This window comes from Hylobates moloch, unplaced genomic scaffold, assembly GCF_009828535.3.
Source record: "Hylobates moloch isolate HMO894 unplaced genomic scaffold, HMol_V3 SCAFFOLD_77, whole genome shotgun sequence".
NCBI classification, from domain to species: Eukaryota; Metazoa; Chordata; class Mammalia; order Primates; family Hylobatidae; genus Hylobates; species Hylobates moloch.
Window position 1 is genome coordinate 120,870 of NW_026652352.1, and position 21,763 is coordinate 142,632.

A 21,763-nucleotide genomic window follows, 5' to 3' on the forward strand; every position below is an offset into this window, starting at 1 on the left:
ATGATGCTACTTACCCTCTTTTAGTTGAGGTCATGCTCTTACTCTTCATTTAGTATGTACTAGTTTTATTTTAGAACCGAATTTAAAATGGAGATTGTGAATCCTTTCCAGTTAAATATTTAGAGATTTGACATAATGGCATGATTTGTGAATATGAAGAAAAACTGATTTTTATTCGAGATTTATGAAATTATTTTTAAAAATAAACTATGTTATTACAGACATTGCCTCCTTTTGAAGCCAATGGAAAAATCTTGGATTATGAAGTGACTTTAACAAGATGGAAATCACATTTACAAAATTACACAGTTAATGCCACAAAACTGACAGTAAATCTCACAAATGATCGCTATGTAGCAACCCTAACAGCAAGAAATCTTGTTGGCAAATCAGATGCAGCTGTTTTAACTATCCCTGCCTGTGACTTTCAAGGTTTGTATCTATGAGATGGAGCCTGACTCTTGGGTGGCAAAATGGTGGTTAGGTATAGACAGGGCTCCCATAAAAAACACAGGTTACCTAAGACTGTCTCCTCAGTATCAGGGATAATCACTTTTTTATTTTTTAATTTTATAAATAATGATTTTCTTTTTTTTTTAGAGACTGGGTTTCGCCAGGTTGCTCAGGCTGGTCTCGAACTCCTGAGCTCAAGCGATCTCCCCTGGCCTCCCAAAGTGTTGGGATTACAGGCATATGCCACCAAACCCAGCTAATGATCGCATTTTTAGAAATCAGTCAGCAGACAGATTTCATCAGGATGCAAGAAACATTTCCATCACTACATGCTCACTTAAACTTCACAGTAAGCTACTTCATTCATTTAAGCATATTCTGATTACTTACCTGGTTTTTAAAATATTATTTCAAGATTTTGAGAACTTTGTATACATATGACTGAAATGTTTATCTGTAGCTTTATTTGTAGCTTTCAAAGAAGAAAAATTGCAATTACAAACTTAGAAAACATTTGAAGAATTTAGGGAAAGCAAATTTTTTTTTTTTTTTCTTTTTGAGACAGAGTCTTGCTCTGTTGCCTAGGCTGGAATGCAATGGCACGATCTCGGCCTCTGCCTCCTGGCTTCAAGCGATTCTTGTGCACCAGCCTCCCAAGTAGCTGGAATTAAAGGTGCACACCACAATGCCTGGCTAATTTTGTATTTTTAGTAGAGACAGGGTTTCACTGTGTTGGCCAGGCTGGTTTCGAACTCCTGATGTCAAGTGATCCACCCGCCTCGGCCTCCTAAAGTATTGGAATTACAGGAATGAGCCACAATGCCCAGCGGGGAAGCAAAATCTTAAGTTTAAAAATTAATTGACTACTTTACCTGTAAGTTATAATAAAGTGCTTTTATGCAAGGAAATATATGTTATATGCTACAAAAATGGATAAATCACATGTTTTGGAAATGACTGTAAAATATGGAAATTTCAAATTTGTGAATATTTATTATTTCAATATTCAAACTTTGTTTTAAAGCTACTCACCCTGTAATGGATCTTAAAGCGTTCCCCAAAGATAACATGCTTTGGGTAGAATGGACTACTCCAAGAGAATCTGTAAAGAAATATATACTTGAGTGGTGTGTGTTATCAGATAAAGCACCCTGTATCGCAGACTGGCAACAAGAAGATGGTACCGTGCATCGCACCCATTTAAGAGGTATACCTGGCTAGAAACATTTAAATTGATATCCTTTTTCTAACTCTTTAGGAAGCTTTTTCTTTTGCTTATAGTGTTTTGGTCCGTTGAAAAGACTTCCAGTTTATCATAGCCTCACTACTTACTAGATGTGTGACTTTCAGCAAGTCATACTTAACCTTTCTGAATTACAGTCGCTTTATGAACAGAGTGGGGTTAATACTTTCTTCTTTTTGTACCCCAATATGATTTTATCGTCAAGGGAAAACTCCTAAAACTATAGAGTATAGAGAAATATAAGAGTCCAACCTTTGCTGCTGATTAGTTTTATGTTCTCTGTACCTAACACCCTCATCTTTCAGATGAGAAAATAGTTTCCTAGAGCATCTGGATGACTTGTTTAATGTCTTAGAACCATCAGATAGAGGAAGCAGAACTAGAACTCAGATTTCCATAGGTCTTTCAATTGGAAGTAATAATAAAGGACAGAAGTAATGAATCATAGCGCTCCAGTCTGTGTGTTATGGTGCTGCTTAAGTGGTTATAAAGTGATACAACAACTTTGAAGAGAAAAAAAACTCAAGTTTATATTCTTTTGTTGATAATTAATAATTAGAATTCAGCTGCAAATAATATGGTTAATTAGAGAAAAACCCTAAGCAGAGAGATTCCTGCCATAAAGTTTTTGAGCTTTAGTCATAATACAGGCTGTTTGGACTTACCTGTTATTAGTGTACTTTTTTTTTTTTTTTTTTCTGAGATGGAGTCTCGCTGTAGCCCAGGTTGGAGTGCAGTGGCGCCATCTCCGCTCACTGCAGGCTCCGCCCCCCAGGTTCACTACATTCTCCTGCCTCAGCCTCCCGAGTAGCTGGGACCACAGGCGCCCGCCACCTCGCCCAGCTAATTTTTTGTATTTTTAGTAGAGACGGGGTTTCACCATGTTGGCCAGGATGGTCTCGATCTTAGTGTACAGTTTGAATAAGCCTGGTTGTCTAGTTTACTGACTTTATCAAATTAAAAACATGGTGGAGCTTAGGAAGTCCTGAAACAGGCTGGAAATAACTATAGAAACTTTAAAAAAAAAAAAAATAGGCCGGGCGTGGTGGCTCACGCTTGTAATCCCAGCACTTTGGGAGGCCGAGGCGGGCGGATCACGAGGTCAGGAGATCGAGACCACGGTGAAACCCCGTCTCTACTAAAAATACAAAAAATTAGCCGGGCGTGGTGGCGGGCGCCTGTAGTCCCAGCTACTCGGAGAGGCTGAGGCAGGAGAATGGCGTGAACCCGGGAGGCGGAGCTTGCAGTGAGCCGAGATTGCGCCACTGCACTCCAGCCTGGGCGACAGAGCAAGACTCCGTCTCAAAAAATAATAATAATAAAATAAAATAAAATAAATAAATAAATACAAGGTCTCACTCTGTTGCCTAGGCTAGAGTATGGTGGCATGATCATGGCTCACTGCAGCCTTCACCTCCCAGGCTGAAGTGATCCTTCCGCCTTATCCTCTGGAGCATCTGGGACTACAGGCACATGCTGCCACACTCAGCTAATTATTTTATTTTTTTGTAGAAAGAGAATCTCACTGTGTTGCAAAGGCTGATCTCCAACACCTGGCCTCAAGCGATTCTCTCACCTCAAACTCCCAAAGTGCTGGTATTACAGGCGTGAACCACTGCTCAGAGCCAATAGAAACTTTTTAAAGAAGCGGCCGATGCAGTGGCTCACGCCTGTAATCCCAGCACTTTGGGAGGCTGAGGCGGGCAGATCACCTGAGGTTGGGAGTTCGAGACCACCCTGACCAACGTGGATAAACCCCGTCTCTACTAAAACAAAATCAGCTAGGTGTGGTGGTGCATGCCTGTAATCCCAGCCATTTGGGAGGCTGAGGCAGGAGAATCTCTTGAACCTGGGAGGCAGAGGTTGCAGTGAGCCAAGATCATGCCATTGCACTCCAGCATGAACAACAAGAATGAAACTCCATCTCAAAAAAAAATAGAAGCTAGCATAGGTTGTGGAGACATTAAGTTTGGGTAGGTAGTCATATGTTGCTCAGTAACCCTGAAAGCATCACATTAGAGTAGAATATAAAAATTGTTCATTTTTTGGTAATACTGAATCATCAAGAAAAGGTATAATCACTCTTTAAGAAGGTAAAGGAGCATGTAACTTCGTAATAGTTAAGGAATATACATTCTTGTTGAAGGTATAAATTTCAATAAAACATTTTCTAATATGTATAGATAATATACTGTATTAAAAAGAAAAATTTTAGTAGTGCCTGCTAAAAAAGATAAAAATAAAGGAAGTTTGTTTTGGTTTTTGTTTTTTTGAGACAGAGTCTCACTCTGTCACCCAGGCTGGAGCGCGGTGGTACGATGTCGGCTCACTGCAACCTCTGCCTCCTGGGTTCAAGTGATTCTCCTGCCACAGCCTCCCGAGCAGCTTGGACTACAGGCACCCACCACCATGCCCAGCTAATTTTTGTATTTTCAGTAAAGGGAGGTTTCACCACGTTGGCCACGCTGGTCTCAAACTCCTGACTTCAAGTGATCCTCCCACCTTAACCTCCCAAAGTGCTGGGATTACAGACGTGAGCCACGGTGCCCAGCCAAGGAAGTTTTTTAAGGTACCCTTTTTTCCAACTCGCAAACTAGGGCCATTAGTGCTTTCCCCTAGGTCTTACTACTTTAGTCATCTTGCTCCTTAGGCTGTTCTCTCTTGTAGGTAAGACATACAAAAATTGTCAGACTCTATAAGATCCAGAGTAATTTGAGATCATTGTTTTATAAATTCTAAATGTAAATACCATCATTATTCTTAACAATATATTTTTTATCCACTGCATTGGCAATACTCTTACAGACAGTTTTACCTGATTACGCCTGAATCCAGTACACAAAAGGCAATGCTTACTTAGAAAACTTCAGTTTTAAAAGAAAATTAAGTGGTCATGAAATTATAATGTAAAAATAAATTATGGTATTAACTTGACTTTTTCATTATGGAAAAACATGCTTAATCTACTATTCTTGCTTTAGGGAACTTAGCAGAGAGCAAATGCTATTTGATAACAGTTACTCCAGTATATGCTGACGGACCAGGAAGCCCTGAATCCATAAAGGCATACCTTAAACAAGCTCGTAAGTCCAAACTCACTTCTTTGAAAAAAAATTTAGGGCTTTGTATTAACAAAAACATTTTATCGTTTTTAAATAAAGACGTATCTCATTATGTTCAAATAATTTTATGACAAGGAAATTTTACTAGATTCTAAATGATTTTCAGTTAGCAAATGTGTTCACTCTGTTACAGCACCTTCCAAAGGACCTACTGTTCGGACAAAAAAAGTAGGGAAAAACGAAGCTGTCTTAGAGTGGGACCAACTTCCTGTTGATGTTCAGAATGGATTTATCAGAAATTATACTATATTTTATAGAACCATCATTGGAAATGAAACTGGTAATAAAACTGTATCAGTTATTAAGAATTCAGTTATTTTTTCCTTAAGCTTTTAAGTACTAATTTAAGTCTGTTCTTCTTATACATCTTATAGCATATTGGCCTCAGGAGACACCTGAGAATTTGCCTTATGGTTGCTTTCATGGATTTATTAAAAAAGTACTGTGTTGTGCTTTAGAACATAAAATTATGTCAGAACATTATAAAAGTTGTTTTCTGACAAAAATACTTTGCTTCTTTTTTAATACTTTCACAATGCCAAATATAGGCCAAATAAGCAAAAGCACTGAATAGTTGAATGAAGCACAGTTCTTTATTTCTTCCAGCTGTGAATGTGGATTCTTCCCACACAGAATATACATTGTCCTCTTTGACTAGTGACACACTGTACATGGTACGAATGGCAGCATACACAGATGAAGGTGGGAAGGATGGCCCAGAATTCACTTTTACTACCCCAAAGTTTGGTAAGAAATAATGAAGTTTGGTGTTTTTCTTTCTCAAACTTAGATTAGAAATGAACTTAGTTTATGTGCTAAAATTGTGTTAAAAAGTACATCTTTGGATTCATGATGATTTTTATATTATCTGGCTTTGGTTGGTTGTTTCTTTATAGAAAGTGTTATTCCTCACCTTTTTGGTATTTTATTAACTGCTTCTGATTATATTCAGCTATACTGAAAATCCTGAAAGAATTTGTATGTCTTTCCATGTGGGTTCATTTTTTTCACTGGTTTGGGTGTGTTGTTTCCTTCTCGATCCTCATTTCTTTCTTTTATAGAGAGATTACTCGAAGGACTAGTCCACTTTACAATTTTCACTTCCATACCTCCCACTCAGTCTTTAACGTACTGAAATTAGGGGTCCTACCCCACCCCTGCACTGAAACCTCTCTGGTGTCACTCAGAAGACCTCTTGATCATCATATCTACTGGATGCTTTTTAGTTTTCATCTTTTTTCTACTTTTTTTTTTTGGAGGCAGGGTCTTATTCTGTTGCCCAGGCTACAGTGGAGTGCAGCGGCATGAACATGGCACACTGCAGCCTTGACCTCCTGGGCTCAAGTGATCCACCTACCTCAGTTTCTCAAGTAGCTGGGACCAACGCCACCACATCCAGCTAATTTTTTTTATAGAGATGGCTGGTCCTGAACTCCTGGGCTCAAGTGATCCTTCTGCCTTGGCCTCCTAAAGTGCTGGGATTATAGACATAAGCCACTGCCTCCAGCCTTTTCTATTCTTTTCAGCATTTGACTCTGTTGGCCTTCCATCCTTGAAACTCCCTCCTCCCTTGGGTTTTCTAACCATACTTTTTCTGCTAGTGCAGTCTCCTGAGTCTCCTTGTTCTCTGGTGTTTTCTTCTTCTTCTCCTTTTTTGCTTTTTTTTTTTTTTTTTTTTAAATTTTGAGACAGAGTCTCGCTCTGTCACCCAGGCTGGAGTGCAGTGGTGCGATCTCAGCACACTGCAACCTCCACCTCCCAGGTTCAAGTGATACATCTGCCTCAGCCTCCCAAGTAGCTGGGACTACAAGCACGTGCCACCACGCCTGGCTAATTTCTTGTATTTTTTTTAGTAGAGATGAGGTTTCACCGTATTAGCCAGGATGGTCTCCATCTCCCGACCTTGTGTTGTGCCTGCCTCAGCCTCCCAAAGTGCTGGGATTGCAGGCGTGAGCTACCGTGGCTGGCATCTACTTTTAACTTTTAAACGGTTTGTATTCCCCAGAGCTCTGTTCTTGACCCTGTTTTCTTTCTTTTTTTTTTTTCGAGACAGAGTTTTGCTCTTGTCACCCAGACTCGACTGCAGTGGCACGATCCCAGCTCACTGCAACCTCCGCCTCCCAGGTTCAAGTGATTCTCCTACCTCAGCCTCCCACGTAGCTGGAGTAGAGGTGCCCACTACCGCGCCTGGCTAATTTTTTGTATTTTTGTAGAGACGGGGTTTCACCATGTTGGCTAGGATGATCTCGACCTCCTGATCTCAGGTGATCCACCTGCCTCGGCCTCCCAAAGTGCTGGGATTACAGGCATGAGCCACTGCACCCAGCCTCTTGACCCTGTTTTCTTACTTGCCTATTCAAACACTGTCCATGGCTTTAGCCATCCTCTCTTTCCTTCCCAAATACATTTCCCCTCCCTCATTCTATGCCACAACTATCCAACTCTTAGCCAAAGCCATAAATTTAGATATGATAAATGTATTCATACATTTTTCTCTCACATAAGCTGAGTGTCAAGTCCTGTTGATTGTGCATACCTTTTCCTCATCATTTTCTTCAACTGCAAGCTCCTCGTGCTAACTTTTCTTTTCTTAAGTGCATTGCCCCCAGTGAGGTCTTCACCTCATCATCTGGCTGTTCTGTATCTTCCCTAAAGCAAACTTGACCAGCATTCTTTCTTGTTCCCACTACATTTTGAATCATTATAGAAAATTACCTTATTTTACCACAATTGTAACCCCCACCCCCAAGTGCCAACCTAGTGAATGATAAGTAGTAAATTCCATGTGCCTTGTTGGTTGAATGCTTGCTGAATGAAAGAATAAATGAATGAGTGACTACATAAAATAAATGATAAAAGGTCCTGAACTTTGCTGTTAGGGTCAGTAATGAATATAGTTTCTGGGATAAGGTTGGTCCCATGTGGTGGCATGTTAATAGGTATGTTATTTAAAATAAAACTTTATACCATAATCTTGAGAAAAATTAAAAAATAAAAATGTATATTTTATGTATTTCCGTGGAGATCAGCCATCTCTACAGAGCTTTGTATATATGTATGTGTGTGTGTATATTTTTTATTTGTTTGTTTTTGAGACAGAGTCTTGCTCTGTCTCCCAGGCTGGAGTGCAGTGGTGCAGTCATAGCTCACTGCAACCTCAAATTCCTGGGCTCAAGCAATCCTCCTGCCTCAGCCTCCCAAGTAACTAAGACTGCTGGTAGGCACCACCATGCCTGGCGGCTGGTTTTGAACTCCTGGCCTCAGTCCTCCTGCCTTAGCCTCCCAGAGTGCCGGATTACAGGCATGAGCCACCATGCTCAGCCTAAAATTTTTTTTATTACATAAGTGTTCATTATAGGGAATTTAGACTGTACAGTAAAATGTAGAGAGGAAGAAAAATTAGTCCTAGTCCCTTGCCCCAAAATAACATATTTGTATATCCTTTTAGTCTCTTCTCTGTATATATTTTTTTCCTTAAAATTAAATTATACTTAGTATTATTTTATAACCTTTTTTTCAATTCTCTATCTATAGTCTCATGGATCCATTATGGCTTCTTCAGATGGCATGAGTCTTGCCAATGAGGACCTTACAGCTTAGTTGAAGAAATTTTGCATAAGTAAATCAGAAAAAGGAGAACCCGTGGACTATGTAGACAGTAAATAGAGTAGGAATTTAAATATACCAGTAGCGGATAATTTTACCTTCAAAGGTTTTATGGAGAAGAAAATACTTGCGCCTTGAGTTAATATGTGGACAAATAGGAAGAACGTGGCATCTTAGAGAGCAGCATGAGCAAAGGCACAGGCTGGAAAACATAAAAGCAGATGTTTAATAAAGCAAAGTTTCTGCCTAAATTAGATTTGGCATTTTATATATATACACACACATACATACATACATACACGTCAATATATATACACACATATATCAATATATATACACACATAAATATACATACACCCATATATATATATGATGCTTAGCATTTAAGAGTTAATATTTGCCAACCCATAGTTTATTCTCAAGCATTTATCTGATTTCTTGATTTCTGCTGAGCATCATAGGATGGTAGTTACTTACAAAGGGATATGTGTGGTGGAAGGATAAAATTAAGTGAATAGTATATGGCTGCAATATTACTTTCATACATTTTTACTGTAAAAGACTAAAATTCAAAATTAATCAGGAAAGTCATTTAAAAAATCTTCAATATTATCCCAATTAGTGATTAATTTGATGAACAAGTCCTCTTTTAAATGCAGATGAGGATTTGTGTAGTAATTAGGGATCTTAGGCTTGTTTACTTTTTAGTTTATTCCTACTTGTGCCACTCCTCATGCCCATTGAGCAGCTCCTAAAGTTCTTAGCCCTGTATCAGATATATCATCTTTTTGAAAAATGGTAAATAACTCTTAAAACTTCTGAGAGTTGCATTTTTATTTTTTAGAAGGTTAAATATGTAGTTCAACTATGTTTTTATGGCTTTTCCATTTTACCCAGTATTTATATTTGTTCTGACATAATTTCTCTGTTATACAGTATTAGAACTCAGAGAAAAACTTTTACTAAGATTCTACCAAATGCAGATCATAAATGTTACAAATGGTTATGTTTGAAAGCTCTAACCCAGTAGATTACCCGAAACACCGATCGTTTTTATCCCCCAACCAACATACATTTTATGCTATGCGGCCAGGTTAATGTATAAGACATAAATGGTTGGGATGTGATTTACCAAAGAGAGAAGAGGGTAAAAAAACATCAAGTCTGAAGAGACCTTGAAAAATAATTAGGATTGTATTTTATCTTTTCAACAGTAAGTCTGGTTGGGAAGTTGTATTATATCTCCTTAGTTCATATGTCAACAATTATTTCCCATCACACCTCTTTCTTTTTTTTTTTTTAAGCTCAAGGAGAAATTGAAGCCATAGTCGTGCCTGTTTGCTTAGCATTCCTATTGACAACTCTTCTGGGAGTGCTGTTCTGCTTTAATAAGCGAGACCTGTAAGTAACGTTATTCATATTTTTGCATTTTCCCCCAGCTTTATTGAGCTGTAATTTACATGCAGTAAAATTTATCCATTTTAAGTGTACAGTTTGATGAATTTTTGTAATTACGTACAGATGTATAACTACCACCCCAATCACAATATAGAACATTTTCATCACTTTTATAAAGCTTCTTTGTTCTCCTTTGTAATCTGTCCTCTCCTCAACCCAACCCCAGGCCGTCATTGATCTGCTTTTCTGTAACTGTAGTTTTGCCTTTTGTAGGGACCAGCCCCACAGGGTCGGTGGGTCTCTCCCTGTGTGCGGCGACGAGAGAGTGTAGAAATAAAGACACAAGACAAAGAGATAAAAGAAAAGGCAGCTGGGCCTGGGGGACCACTACCACCAATGCGCGGAGACCGGTGGTGGCCCCGAATGTCTGGCTTCGCTGTTATTTATTGTATACAAAGCAAAAGGGGCAGGTTAAAGAATGTGAGTCTTCTCCAGTGATAGGTAAGGTCACGTGGGTCACGTGTCCACTGGACAGGGGGCCCTTTCCTGCCTGGCAGCCGAGGCAGAGAGAGAGAAGACAAAGAGAAAGACAGCTTACGCCATTATTTCTACGTATCAGAGACTTTTAGTACTTTCGCTAATTTACTACTGCTATCTAGAAGGCAGAGCCAGGTGTACAGGATGGAACATGAAGGTGGACTAAGAGCGTGACCACTGAAGCACAGCATCACAGGGAGATGGTTAGGCCTCCGGATAACTGCGGGAAAGCCTGACTGGTGTCAGGCCCTCCACAAGAGGTGGAGGAGCAGAGTCTTCTCTAAACTCCCCCAGGGAAAGGGTGACTCCCTTTCCCCGTCTGCTAAGTAGCGGGTGTTGTTGCTTGACACCTTTTGCTACCGCTAGACCATGGTCCACCTGGTAACGGGCATCTTCCCAGATGCTGGTGTCACCGCTAGACCAAGGAGCCCTCTGGTGGCCCTGTCCAGGCATAACAGAAGGCTCTCACTCCTGTCTTCTGGTCACACCTCACTATGTCCCCTCAGCTCCTATCTCTCTATGGCCTAGTTTTTCCTAGGTTATGATTATAGAGCAGGGATTATTATGATATTAGGATAAAAAGTAATTACTACCAACTAATGATTAATGATATTCATATATAATCATATCTAAGATCTATATCTGGTATGACTATTCCTGTTTTGTATTTTTACTGGAACAGTAAATGTTTTATATTTATACTGGAACAGCTTATGTCCTCAGTCTCTTGCCTCGGCGCCTGGGTGGCATGCCGCCCACAGCTTTTTCTAGAATTTTTATTTATCTATTTTGAGACAGAGTTTCACTCTTGTTGCCCAGGATGGAGTGCAATGGTGTGATCTCAGTTCACTACAACCTCTGCCTCCCTGGTTCAGACTCCTGCCTCAGCCTCCTAAGTAGCTGGGATTACAGGCGCCCACCACCACACCCAGCTAATTTTTTATATTTTTAGTAGAGATGGGGTATCACCATGTTGGCCAGGCTGGTCTCGAACTCCTGACCTCAGGTGATCCACCCTCATCAGCCTCCCAAAGTGCTGGGAATACAGATGTGAGCCACGGCCAAGAATTTTATATAAATAGAATCAAATAGCATGTAGTCTTTTGCGTATGTCTTTCACATAATATTTTTGAGATTCATCCATGTTGTCGCATATACTTCTCCCTTTTTTTTTGTGAGATGGAGTCTCACTCTGTTACCCATGCTGGAGTACAGTGGCATGATCTTGGCTCACTGCAACCTCCATCTCCTGAGTTCAGGTGATTCTCCTGCCTCAGCCTCTTGAGTAACTGGGATTACAGGCACTTGCCACCATGCCCAGCTAATTTTTCTGTTTACAGTTGAGATGGAGTTTCACCATGTTGGCCAGCCTGGTCTCGAACTCCTGACCTCAAGTGATCCACCCACCTTGGCTTCCCAAAAGTGCTGGGATTACAGACATGAGTCACCACACCTGGCCTACCTTTTTCCTTTTTATTGCTGAATAGTATTCTGTAGTATGGATATATCAAAACTTAGACTCATCTGTTATGGAAGATTAGGTTGTTTCTAATTTTTAGCTATTACAAATAATGTTGCTATGAATATTCACATACAAAACTGTGTGAGTATATGTTTTCCTTTATCTTAAACAAATAATAGGAGTGAGAGTACTGGGTCATATGGTAAGTATATGTTCAACTTTATAAGAAACTGCCAAACTTTTTCAGAGTGGCTACACCATCTTGGATTGCTGCCAGCAGTGTTCCATATTATCACCAACACTTAGTGCTGTCAGACTTCTTTCATTCTAGTGGGTGTGTAGTACTATATCATTTTAATTTTCATTTCTCCGATGACTAGTAATGGATCTTTTTATGTGTCACTTATATATTTTCTTTTGTGATGTGTCTATTGAAATCTTTTACCCATTTTCAAATTGGGTTATTTTGTTTATAATTGAGCTATAAGAGTGCTTTGTATGTTCCAGTTACAACATTGTTAAATACATTTTGCAAACTTTTGTCCCAGTCTGTGCTTTGTTTTTTTGTCTTAACTGTGGCTTTAGAAAAGCAGAAGTTTTATGCCTGTAATCCCACCACTTTGGGAGGTCAAGGCGGGCGGCTCACAAGGTCAGGAGATTGAAGCCATCCTGGCTAACACAGTGAAACCCCATCTCTACTAAAAATACAAAAACTTAGCCGGGCATGGTGGCACACGCCAGTAGTCCCAGCTGCTCGGGAGGCTAAGGCAGAAGAATTGCTTGAACCCAGGAGGCATAGGTTGCAGTGAGCCAAGATCACGTCACTGCACTCCAACCTGGGTGACAGAGCAAGACTCCATCTAAAAAAAAAAAGAAAAAGAAAAAGAAAAGCAGAAGTTTTTTATTTTGATGAAGTTCATTTTATCAGCTCTTTTCTGTGGTTCTTGAGTTTTGTGTCCTGCCAAACACAGTATCAAAATATTTTCTCATGTTTTCTTCCACAAGTTCAATAGTTTCAGCTCTTAGTCTATGATCCATTTCAGGTTACTTTTGTGCATGGTGTGAGGTCAGGGTCAAGGTTCATTTTGTTCCTTCAGATGTCTAATTCCATTGTCATTTATTTTGAAAAGACTGACTTCCCCATTGAATTGCTTTGGAATTGCTTTGGTATCTTTGCCAAAAGCAATTGTCTTTATAAGTCTGTACCTATTTCCATACTCTCACTTCTGTTTCATAAATGTATATATGTCCGTTCTTATGCCAATACCACATTGCCTTAATGAGTATAGCCCTATAGTAAATTTTGAAAACAGGTAGAATTCTTCCAGTATGTTCTTTTTTTAAAGAAGTTATTTTGGCTAGGTTCTTTGCCTTTTCATATACGTTTTAATTCAGCTTGTCATTTTTTTAAAAACTATAGTTTTGATTGGGATTTTATTGAATCTATAGGTCAGATTTAATTGAATCTATAGGAGAGAACTGCAATCTTTATTGAGTCTTTCAATCCATGAACCTGGTTTATTTCTTTATTTATTTGGGTTTTGTTTAATTTACTTTCACAGTGTTTTGTAGTTTTCAGTAGACAGGCCTTGCATAACTTTTTTTGAATTCATGACAAAAATATTTTTTGTTATTACAAATGGAATGTTTAAAAATATTTTCTAATTCTTAGTATATAGAAATGCAATTGATTTTTTAAAATATATTCATCATGTATACTGAGACTTTGATAAATTCATTTATTAGTAGCTTTTTGGATTCCTTAGGATTTTCTACATACACAATCATGCTTCTTGGGAGTAATTATAGTTGTTCTAATCTTTATGCTTTTTCTTGTCTTAATGCACTGGCTAAGACCTCTAGTACATATAGTACATCTAGACCATATAAGAGCATTACATTGTTCCTAATTTTAGAGGTAAAAGTATTTAGTCTTTCACCATCACATGTGATGTTAGCTGTAGGTTGAAGTTTTTGCTTTGTGGGGTTTTTTTGTTTTGAGACTGAGTTCTACTCTTGTTGCCCAGGCTGGAGTGCAGTGGTGTACAGTCTTGGCTCACTGCAACCTCCACCTTCTGGGTTCAAGCAATTCTCCTGCCTCAGCCTCCCGAGTAGCTGGGATTACAGGCATGCACCACCATGCCTGGCTAATTCTTTTGTATTTTTATTTTAGTAGAGACGGGGTTTCACCGTGTTGGCCAGGCTGGTCTCAAACTCCTGACCTCAGGTAATCCACCCACCTCAGCCTCCCAAAGTGCTGGGATTACAGGTGTGAGCCACCGCGCCCGGCCGCTTTGTGGGTTTTTTTCCCCCCTTTACTACTACTTGCAGGGGGAGGTTCTTATTTCTGTTTTGCTTTGCTATCAATTTTTATCATGAATGGGTGTCACGATTTGGTCAAATGCTTTTTCTGAATCTATTGAGATGATCATATGGTTTTTCTCCTTCCTTCCATGAATATATGGTGCATTTTATTGATTTTCATATATCATCCTTGCGTTCCTTGGATTTTGCTGCATTCAGTTTAATACTGTTTGCGTCTGTGTTCATGAGTGAAGTTAGTCTGTCTTTATGTGCCATATCTGTCTGGTTTTAAAATCGGGATAATACTGGCCTCATAAAATGAATGGGAACATGTTACCTCCTCTGTTTTTCTGGAAGAGTTTGTATAGTATTAATACAATTGTTTCCTTTTGCCCAGAGTTTTGGGGGAAGGTTTTTAATTAAAAATTCAATTTCTTTATAAATATAGCTTTTTCTTCAATCTGTTTTGGTAATTTGTGTCTTTCAAGGATTCATTCATTGGTTTGTCTAGGTTGTCAGCTTTACTACTTTTTATATTACTTCCAAATGTTTGTTATAGGTATTTCCTGCAGGAGAGTCAGTCTGGTAGGCTCTCACTCTTTGAAGCACCATTCTCAGTAGTCACTTTTTTAAATTTGATTTTTATATTTGAACTTTTTTGATATCAGTGGGAATATTAATTTGTTATCTGGATTCTTTTAATTGGAATACCACAACATGTGGCCTGGATAAAGATTTTAAATGGTTTTAATTGCAGAATTTTGAGAGTTTAAAAAAAATTTGAACACTGATTAGATTTAGCTTTGTCAATTCATTATGAATACATTATAATCCTTATGCATTTTCAACATTTTTTTCTATTGGTTATAAGAAAAATAATTTTTGTTTGGGGTAGAGTAGGTATTTTTTGTTCATTTAGGTAATTGGTTTGGTTTGTAAGAGTCTTTGAACATGTTTAGAAATAGGGACTATTCATTGTTTATTATGTGTGGTTTTACATAGGCTATTTTTCTTTTCTCTTCAGAATTAAAAAACACATCTGGCCTAATGTTCCAGATCCTTCAAAGAGTCATATTGCCCAGTGGTCACCTCACACTCCTCCAAGGGTAAGAGAAAATGCTGCTGAGTTGTTTATAATATACAGACATGTTAGTAGGTATATTGAGTATCTACAAATTTACCAAAAGATAAGATATTCAAGCTGAATCAAAAAGTAAATGAAAATAAAATAGTACATAAATGAAAATTTTAATCAAAATTTAATATGTATGACACATTTTAGGGGTTTATCACCATCATAGTGTATTTGTTCCGATATTTTAAATTGTTTAGTACACATTACAGATGTTTGGTTGAACTTGCAAACTGAAAACTTGAGGTGCTGAAACTGCTGTGTGATGGTAACTACCTCAAGCATTTTGGATTGAGCATTAAAGCCAAGTTCAACAGTCTATCCATCATTTTAGCACTGATGGAATGATCTCTGGGAACCTAAACTCTGAATTTTAAATATGCCCCAAAGGGGAACTCATTTATATTTATTATCCTCCAGTAGTCCTTAAATTTTATATTAACAGATTAAAATGTATTATGTATTTTTATATTCTACAAAATCTCCATCATTCAGGTTTGATTTTCCTTAATGTTTTCTAGTTTTCTTTCCAGTTAATCCTAGGCTGCCTAGTCTAGGCATGAAATATTAAATACTACTTATAGACCATTAGCTTATCAAAATGTAACACCAGCGATATTGATTTAGGCTACTTAGACTCATTTTATAGTATCTGCATTTTGGGTAGTTGACAGTGACTTAGTGACATAATACAGGTTATTTCTGTACCACTGAGAGTTACTGGGAAGTTTCAGAGATGCATTAGCTCTGTGGCTTTAACTAATACTTGCCATATACAATTTTCTCTCTTCCTTAGCACAATTTTAATTCAAAAGATCAAATGTATTCAGATGGCAATTTCACTGATGTAAGTGTTGTGGAAATAGAAGCAAATGACAAAAAGCCTTTTCCAGAAGATCTGAAATCACTGGACCTGTTCAAAAAGGAAAAAATTAATACTGAAGGACACAGCAGTGGTATTGGGGGGTCTTCATGCATGTCATCTTCTAGGCCAAGCATTTCTAGCAGTGATGAAAATGAATCTTCACAAAACACTTCGAGCACTGTCCAGTATTCTACCGTGGTACACAGTGGCTACAGACACCAAGTTCCGTCAGTCCAAGTCTTCTCAAGATCCGAGTCTACCCAGCCCTTGTTAGATTCAGAGGAGCGGCCAGAAGATCTACAACTAGTAGATCATGTAGATGGCGGTGATGGCATTCTGCCCAGGCAACAGTACTTCAAACAGAACTGCAGTCAGCATGAATCCAGTCCAGATATTTCACATTTTGAAAGGTCAAAGCAAGTTTCATCAGTCAATGAGGAAGATTTTGTTAGACTTAAACAACAGATTTCAGATCATATTTCACAATCCTGTGGATCTGGGCAAATGAAAATGTTTCAGGAAGTTTCTGCAGCAAATGCTTTTGGTCCAGGTACTGAGGGACAAGTAGAAAGATTTGAAACAGTTGGCATGGAGGCTGCGATTGATGAAGGAATGCCTAAAAGTTACTTACCACAGACTGTACGGCAAGGCGGCTACATGCCTCAGTGAAGGACTATAGTTCCTGCTACAACTTCAGCAGTACCTATAAAGTAAAGCTAAAATTATTTTATCTGTGAATTCAGATTTTAAAAAGTCTTCACTCTCTGAAGATGATCATTTGCCCTTAAGGACAAAAATGAACTGAAGTTTCACATGAGCTATTTCCATTCCAGAATATCTGGGATTCTACTTTAAGCACTACATAAACTGACTTTATCCTCAGACTAGCTGAAAGATTTTGTGCTGTTTCAGGATGTTTGCACTGAAGAAAAACAGAAAGCTTATCTGAAATTTATAAAACTTTTTGTTTTGCTACATAGAAAACAGAAGGTATTTAATAAGCAGTGATATGGTTAGTGAGCACAGCTATACTGATTTTGATTAGAATAGTCATCAAAGTGGCTTAGGGACAGTTAATATAAAAGATTAGAGGAGCAAGGTGTAGACCATCTACTTCCGCTAAAATAACTTAAAAAGAGGTCCATAGGCCATAACTATATGAGCCCAGCTTTTGTAATCTGACAAAAAAATGAGCAGCCTCATGTATATCAGTGTACACAGTATTCCTTAGGTCCCTTCCATTGGTAGTGATGCTGTGAGTTATTACTGGAGAAAAGGAATTCTAGAGCTTTAACTTGGCAGATTAAAAGTACTCATTTTTTATTCATCAATAATTAGTAATCTCACTAGTTTTCAAAAATTTTCATATTATTGACAACCTCTTTGAAGATCCATTTCACAAACTCAACAGAGTGCCATGATAAGAGCTAGGGATCCCCCAAACTATCTCAAGCATCTAAAAAATTGCCATTTTTAAAGGCTTAAATTGTAGTAGTAAAGGGGAAAAAGGAAGTAGTAGTAAAGGGGAAAAAAAAAAAACCATAAAGCATCTAAAAAATTGGCATTTTAAAAGGCTTAAATTGCTAATGTTTATATATATACACACACATATATACACGTATCATTGACTTTTCTTAAGACTTCAGAGTATTGGGTAGATGAACACTTTATACAGTATATATCTTCAGCTTAAATTTGTTTCGAGTATTTTTTTTAATTTTTAAGTAGGCAAAGATTTAAATTTTTTTTTAGTAAATGTTTGAAGCAAACTAAGACGACTTGGGCAATATTTACCAAAACAAAACAGAACCCCAAAAAATGTACATCTTGATCTTAGCAAATATCGTTATTGCAGAGACACTTACTTACTTAATAAAGAGATGGCATTTTAATATCTGCAGTTCTGAGGTAGGGTGGAACTTAGTTCTACATTGTGATTTAGGAATTTTTAAAACCTTTTTTCTTCAAGGGAGAAGTGACCCAGGCCTCGAGTTTAGTGCTAAAGCCACTAGTGTACTTATGCTGTCCCCTAATCACCACATGCGATAATGGAGGCAGATGCTAAATATAGGGGCTTTCTTAAGAAAGTAAGAGGAAATTAGCAAGCGTTATTAGTGATTGACTACTGCTATCAAGTGAATTCAAAGGAAACAGGTTTTCATGCCATATTTAAGTTACAGAAACCAGGCATGCTTAGAATAGTTTCTAGAGGTTATTGGAGAATAGAAAGCTAAGAAAACTTGTTATGCATTTACAATTGAAATATAATTACACTTTTTACTCTCAATATTGTTCACATTAGACTTCCTGTTTATCTTTTATATTCTTGCATTTATATAATGCCTGATCCTTTCAAAGTTCTTTCACATATTATATGATCTTTATGAGAAAAAGTAGATGCTTTATTCTGATATATTCAGTTTCCCACTTTAGGCAAAAGTAGATTAATAGAATGACGAATTCAAAGTAGATGAGGAAAATCAGGCACAGAGAAGTAAAGGTAGGATAGACCCAAATTTACACAACAAGATAATGACATCACCAGCTTTTAAGTTGATCATCAAAGGCTGGGCTGGGTTTGTCTCGCTATATGTGTCAGGAAATTTATACATTTTCCATTTTTTTCAAAATAAGTCACATGACTGTAATGTTTAGCTGCAACTTTCCTCATAACAAATAGTGTCATGAAGAATGTTGTAGTGTGAAGTTTTTGTACATTTCACGGTCAGATATACAATGTGAACTCTTGATCTACAGGAATGAGAATGGAGGATCATTGAAGGCCACAATATAAACAAATTTGCATGTTGAAGCCTGTATAAAACATGGTACAGTGAGTGAATAGACCCCCATCCCCAAGAACACTTTATACGTATTAAATGGATATATGATTACTGTGCAAAAATTCATTCTGGAAATGAACATATATTTGAGCACTAATATGTAATGTACATCTTCTGCCCTAAGGAGAAAACAAATTATAAAACTTTTTACATTCAAAATTACTTTCCCGAGCATGTCTTAGAATAATCTACGTGTTGATGCATGTAAATTGTATTTTAGTTAGGCAAAGAAACAAATCTGGTTATTTATGTAAAAACTAGTCTAATAAAGTTACTGGCTTTATCACTTTAAATCTTTAGTGTCTAAAAGTGGTGTTTAAAGTAATAGCACATCAGAAAACCTTGTCTGGACAAAACTAGTTCACTCACTGCTTCTGCACCTGCAGTTGCTCCCTTTAGGGTTATAAAAAAAGGACCCAAATGTTACATGTGTTGATATTATAACTAACTTGTCAGTTACTGATGTCTGTGGTATCCTACCCTCATCTCTGAAAGGGATAATACTGAATACTTTGTACCATTAAAACCTAAAATTTTAATCCTGTCCTTTTTTACTATGGATCAGTCGGCACTCGGGAACAGAGCAGCAAGGAAAACAAGCAAATTTCATTCACGTGTTCTGTGTTCATACCTCTTCTCTACCTAATTGTTCATTTAAATTTCAGCCTTATTCCTTAATAAGGGATTTTACCACATGAAGTCATCCAATGACCCTAGCTCTTATTGTGAAGTTAGTGGAGTATACTTAGAAATGTTACAACTTTAAAATGTTACAAAACATTTATTAAAGCTCATATTTAAAGTAGAGCATCTAGTTTGAGAAATAGAAATCAATTATTAAAGATGTCTTTTTCCTACCCATTTAACTAGTTAAAACCATGACATGTAAATGTAAAAGTAGAATGAGCATAGAATTCCCTAAAATATTTCTGTTTACTAACATATTGACCAAGTACATCAAGCAGGAGAGATCTTCCTGCATTCTGTTATAGTCCACATCATTCTAATTTTGCTCAGTTGTTATTAAGAGCACATTCCTAAACCATACACTTTTGTTTCAATAAAGTTTTATTTTGTTGAGATGAATAACAAAGTTATAAGCTACATAAGACAAAAGTTCAACTGTTCAAAAAAATTTACTGGGATAGCTTTCTATTATAGGTATTGTTAGATTATATTGCGCTGATAAGATTACTTTTTAAAAAGTTTGTACTTTTCTGTAAATTAAAAGAATATGGAGTCATAAAATGGCAAGTGTTTTAGGATTAGCCTAAAACTGGACATTGTCATCAATTTCAAAGAAGGTATGAACTAGCAGTCTTACAGCCTAATTCTTTGCACTGGTCCTTGGCAGCAGTTCCTTTTCAGACTCAATAAACAGAATTCAGACAGATGTAAGTCAAAACAAAACTTTACAAAGCCAAGCGTATTATCTTTTGCATTAACCTATTTTTTTTCCATCATACATGCTACTAGTATGTGCATTAGCATGATATTCTCATGTACGTTGCATTAAAAATTAAAAGGCAGCTCAGGGTGAGCTCTTCCGTTGCTCATTTGTTCCTAAATTTTTAAGGGCTTTTCCTCAGTCAGTAGTTTGTACAAACTGGTTAGTTTAATTTCATTGCCCATTTCATTAAAGTTGATGGATCGTGTAATGAGATGCATTTAAGGCCGATAGTGATGGATGTTTTTTTATTTCTTGAACACAAGCTTTGTCTGAATGATGTTCTTTTATCTCTTGAACACAAGCTTTGAATGATAACTACAGGTTTTAAGTGCTGTTACATTAATACCATAATGTGATGTGTTAGAAACAAAGGGATATTTCAAAGGTAGATATTTGAAAATTCTCTAGTCTCAATGTATATGTGTATTGAATATACTCTAAATGTGCAATTTGCTAGTAGGACAATGCAGTGACTAGCATTAGGTATGTCTCTTTTATATCCTAGCTCTGTCCCACTTTCTTCTAAGTGCAATCCTTTCATGTTCACTTGCTGTTTTACCCCATCTACTCTAACTTCATTTGGAAGGCTTGTCTAGAGTATAGCATGTATTTTTACCTTTGCAGTGAATTGCATGTGCTAATTGTAACTACAGCTATTTTTATGTTGACATAACTCCAAATGTTATATTAAATGTTCTATTATATATTAGCTCTAATCCCTTAAGTAAATTTTAAGAAATAAATTCTTGTTCAAAATTTTTCTGTATGTGGTGACTATCATCTGACTGGATATTTGTAACAGCATTTATCATTAGTGGTGTTAGGTAAATAAGCATCTTAGTGTAAATGAGATGCTTCATGTGGGTTTTGTGACATTTTAAATGTTTGACATAATGGAATGTGATTTAAAAGAAAACCAGTACACTATCTTGGCCTTAATAACATAGAATGGAGATGGCAGATTTATCCACTAGTTTTCCAGATTTACTATTTAATAGCTGAGGTCTGAAATCGCAGCATCCTACTTCCTAGTGGACATTTAAAAAAAAAACAAAACCTACTTGGTTGTCAAGAGCCCAGGTATGGAGGTGCTGCGCCATCTTGTGGCCTGTCTGTGCCCACCCCACACTCCGCTGGAGTCTCCATCCTTGTCGCAGTGAGACTTGAAGGAGATTGATAAATGGCATCCTCCTGCTACTTCTTGAGGTTACTAAGTAGTATATGAAACTAATAAGTCAGCAAGTCCACCTGGAAGGAAAAGAAAATCTCAACTATTAATGTGCCTTCACATTTTGATTTTGTCTAAAAAAATGTAGTGAGTCAGAAAACCCACAAGCCAGCCAACAGT

The 21,763-nt window shown here is 37.4% G+C and overlaps 1 protein-coding gene across 3 annotated transcripts in view; it reads left to right on the forward strand.

Annotated features, from left to right (window-relative positions):
* Window positions 1–21,171, forward strand: part of IL6ST (interleukin 6 cytokine family signal transducer) — a 59,842-nt gene extending 38,671 nt beyond the window's left edge. For 2 of the 3 annotated variants that reach the window (XM_032147196.2, XM_032147197.2), the window contains exons 10-17: window positions 222–432; window positions 1,478–1,660; window positions 4,678–4,779; window positions 4,952–5,098; window positions 5,425–5,565; window positions 9,729–9,825; window positions 15,150–15,231; window positions 16,054–21,171. In XM_032147196.2, the coding sequence (XP_032003087.1) occupies window positions 222–432; window positions 1,478–1,660; window positions 4,678–4,779; window positions 4,952–5,098; window positions 5,425–5,565; window positions 9,729–9,825; window positions 15,150–15,231; window positions 16,054–16,791 (1,701 nt within the window). In that variant the 3' untranslated portion in view covers window positions 16,792–21,171. The remainder of the gene's footprint in view (window positions 1–221; window positions 433–1,477; window positions 1,661–4,677; window positions 4,780–4,951; window positions 5,099–5,424; window positions 5,566–9,728; window positions 9,826–15,149; window positions 15,232–16,053) is intronic. The other variant, XM_032147199.2, reaches the window with a different exon arrangement.
* The last annotated feature ends 592 nt before the right edge of the window (window positions 21,172–21,763 follow it).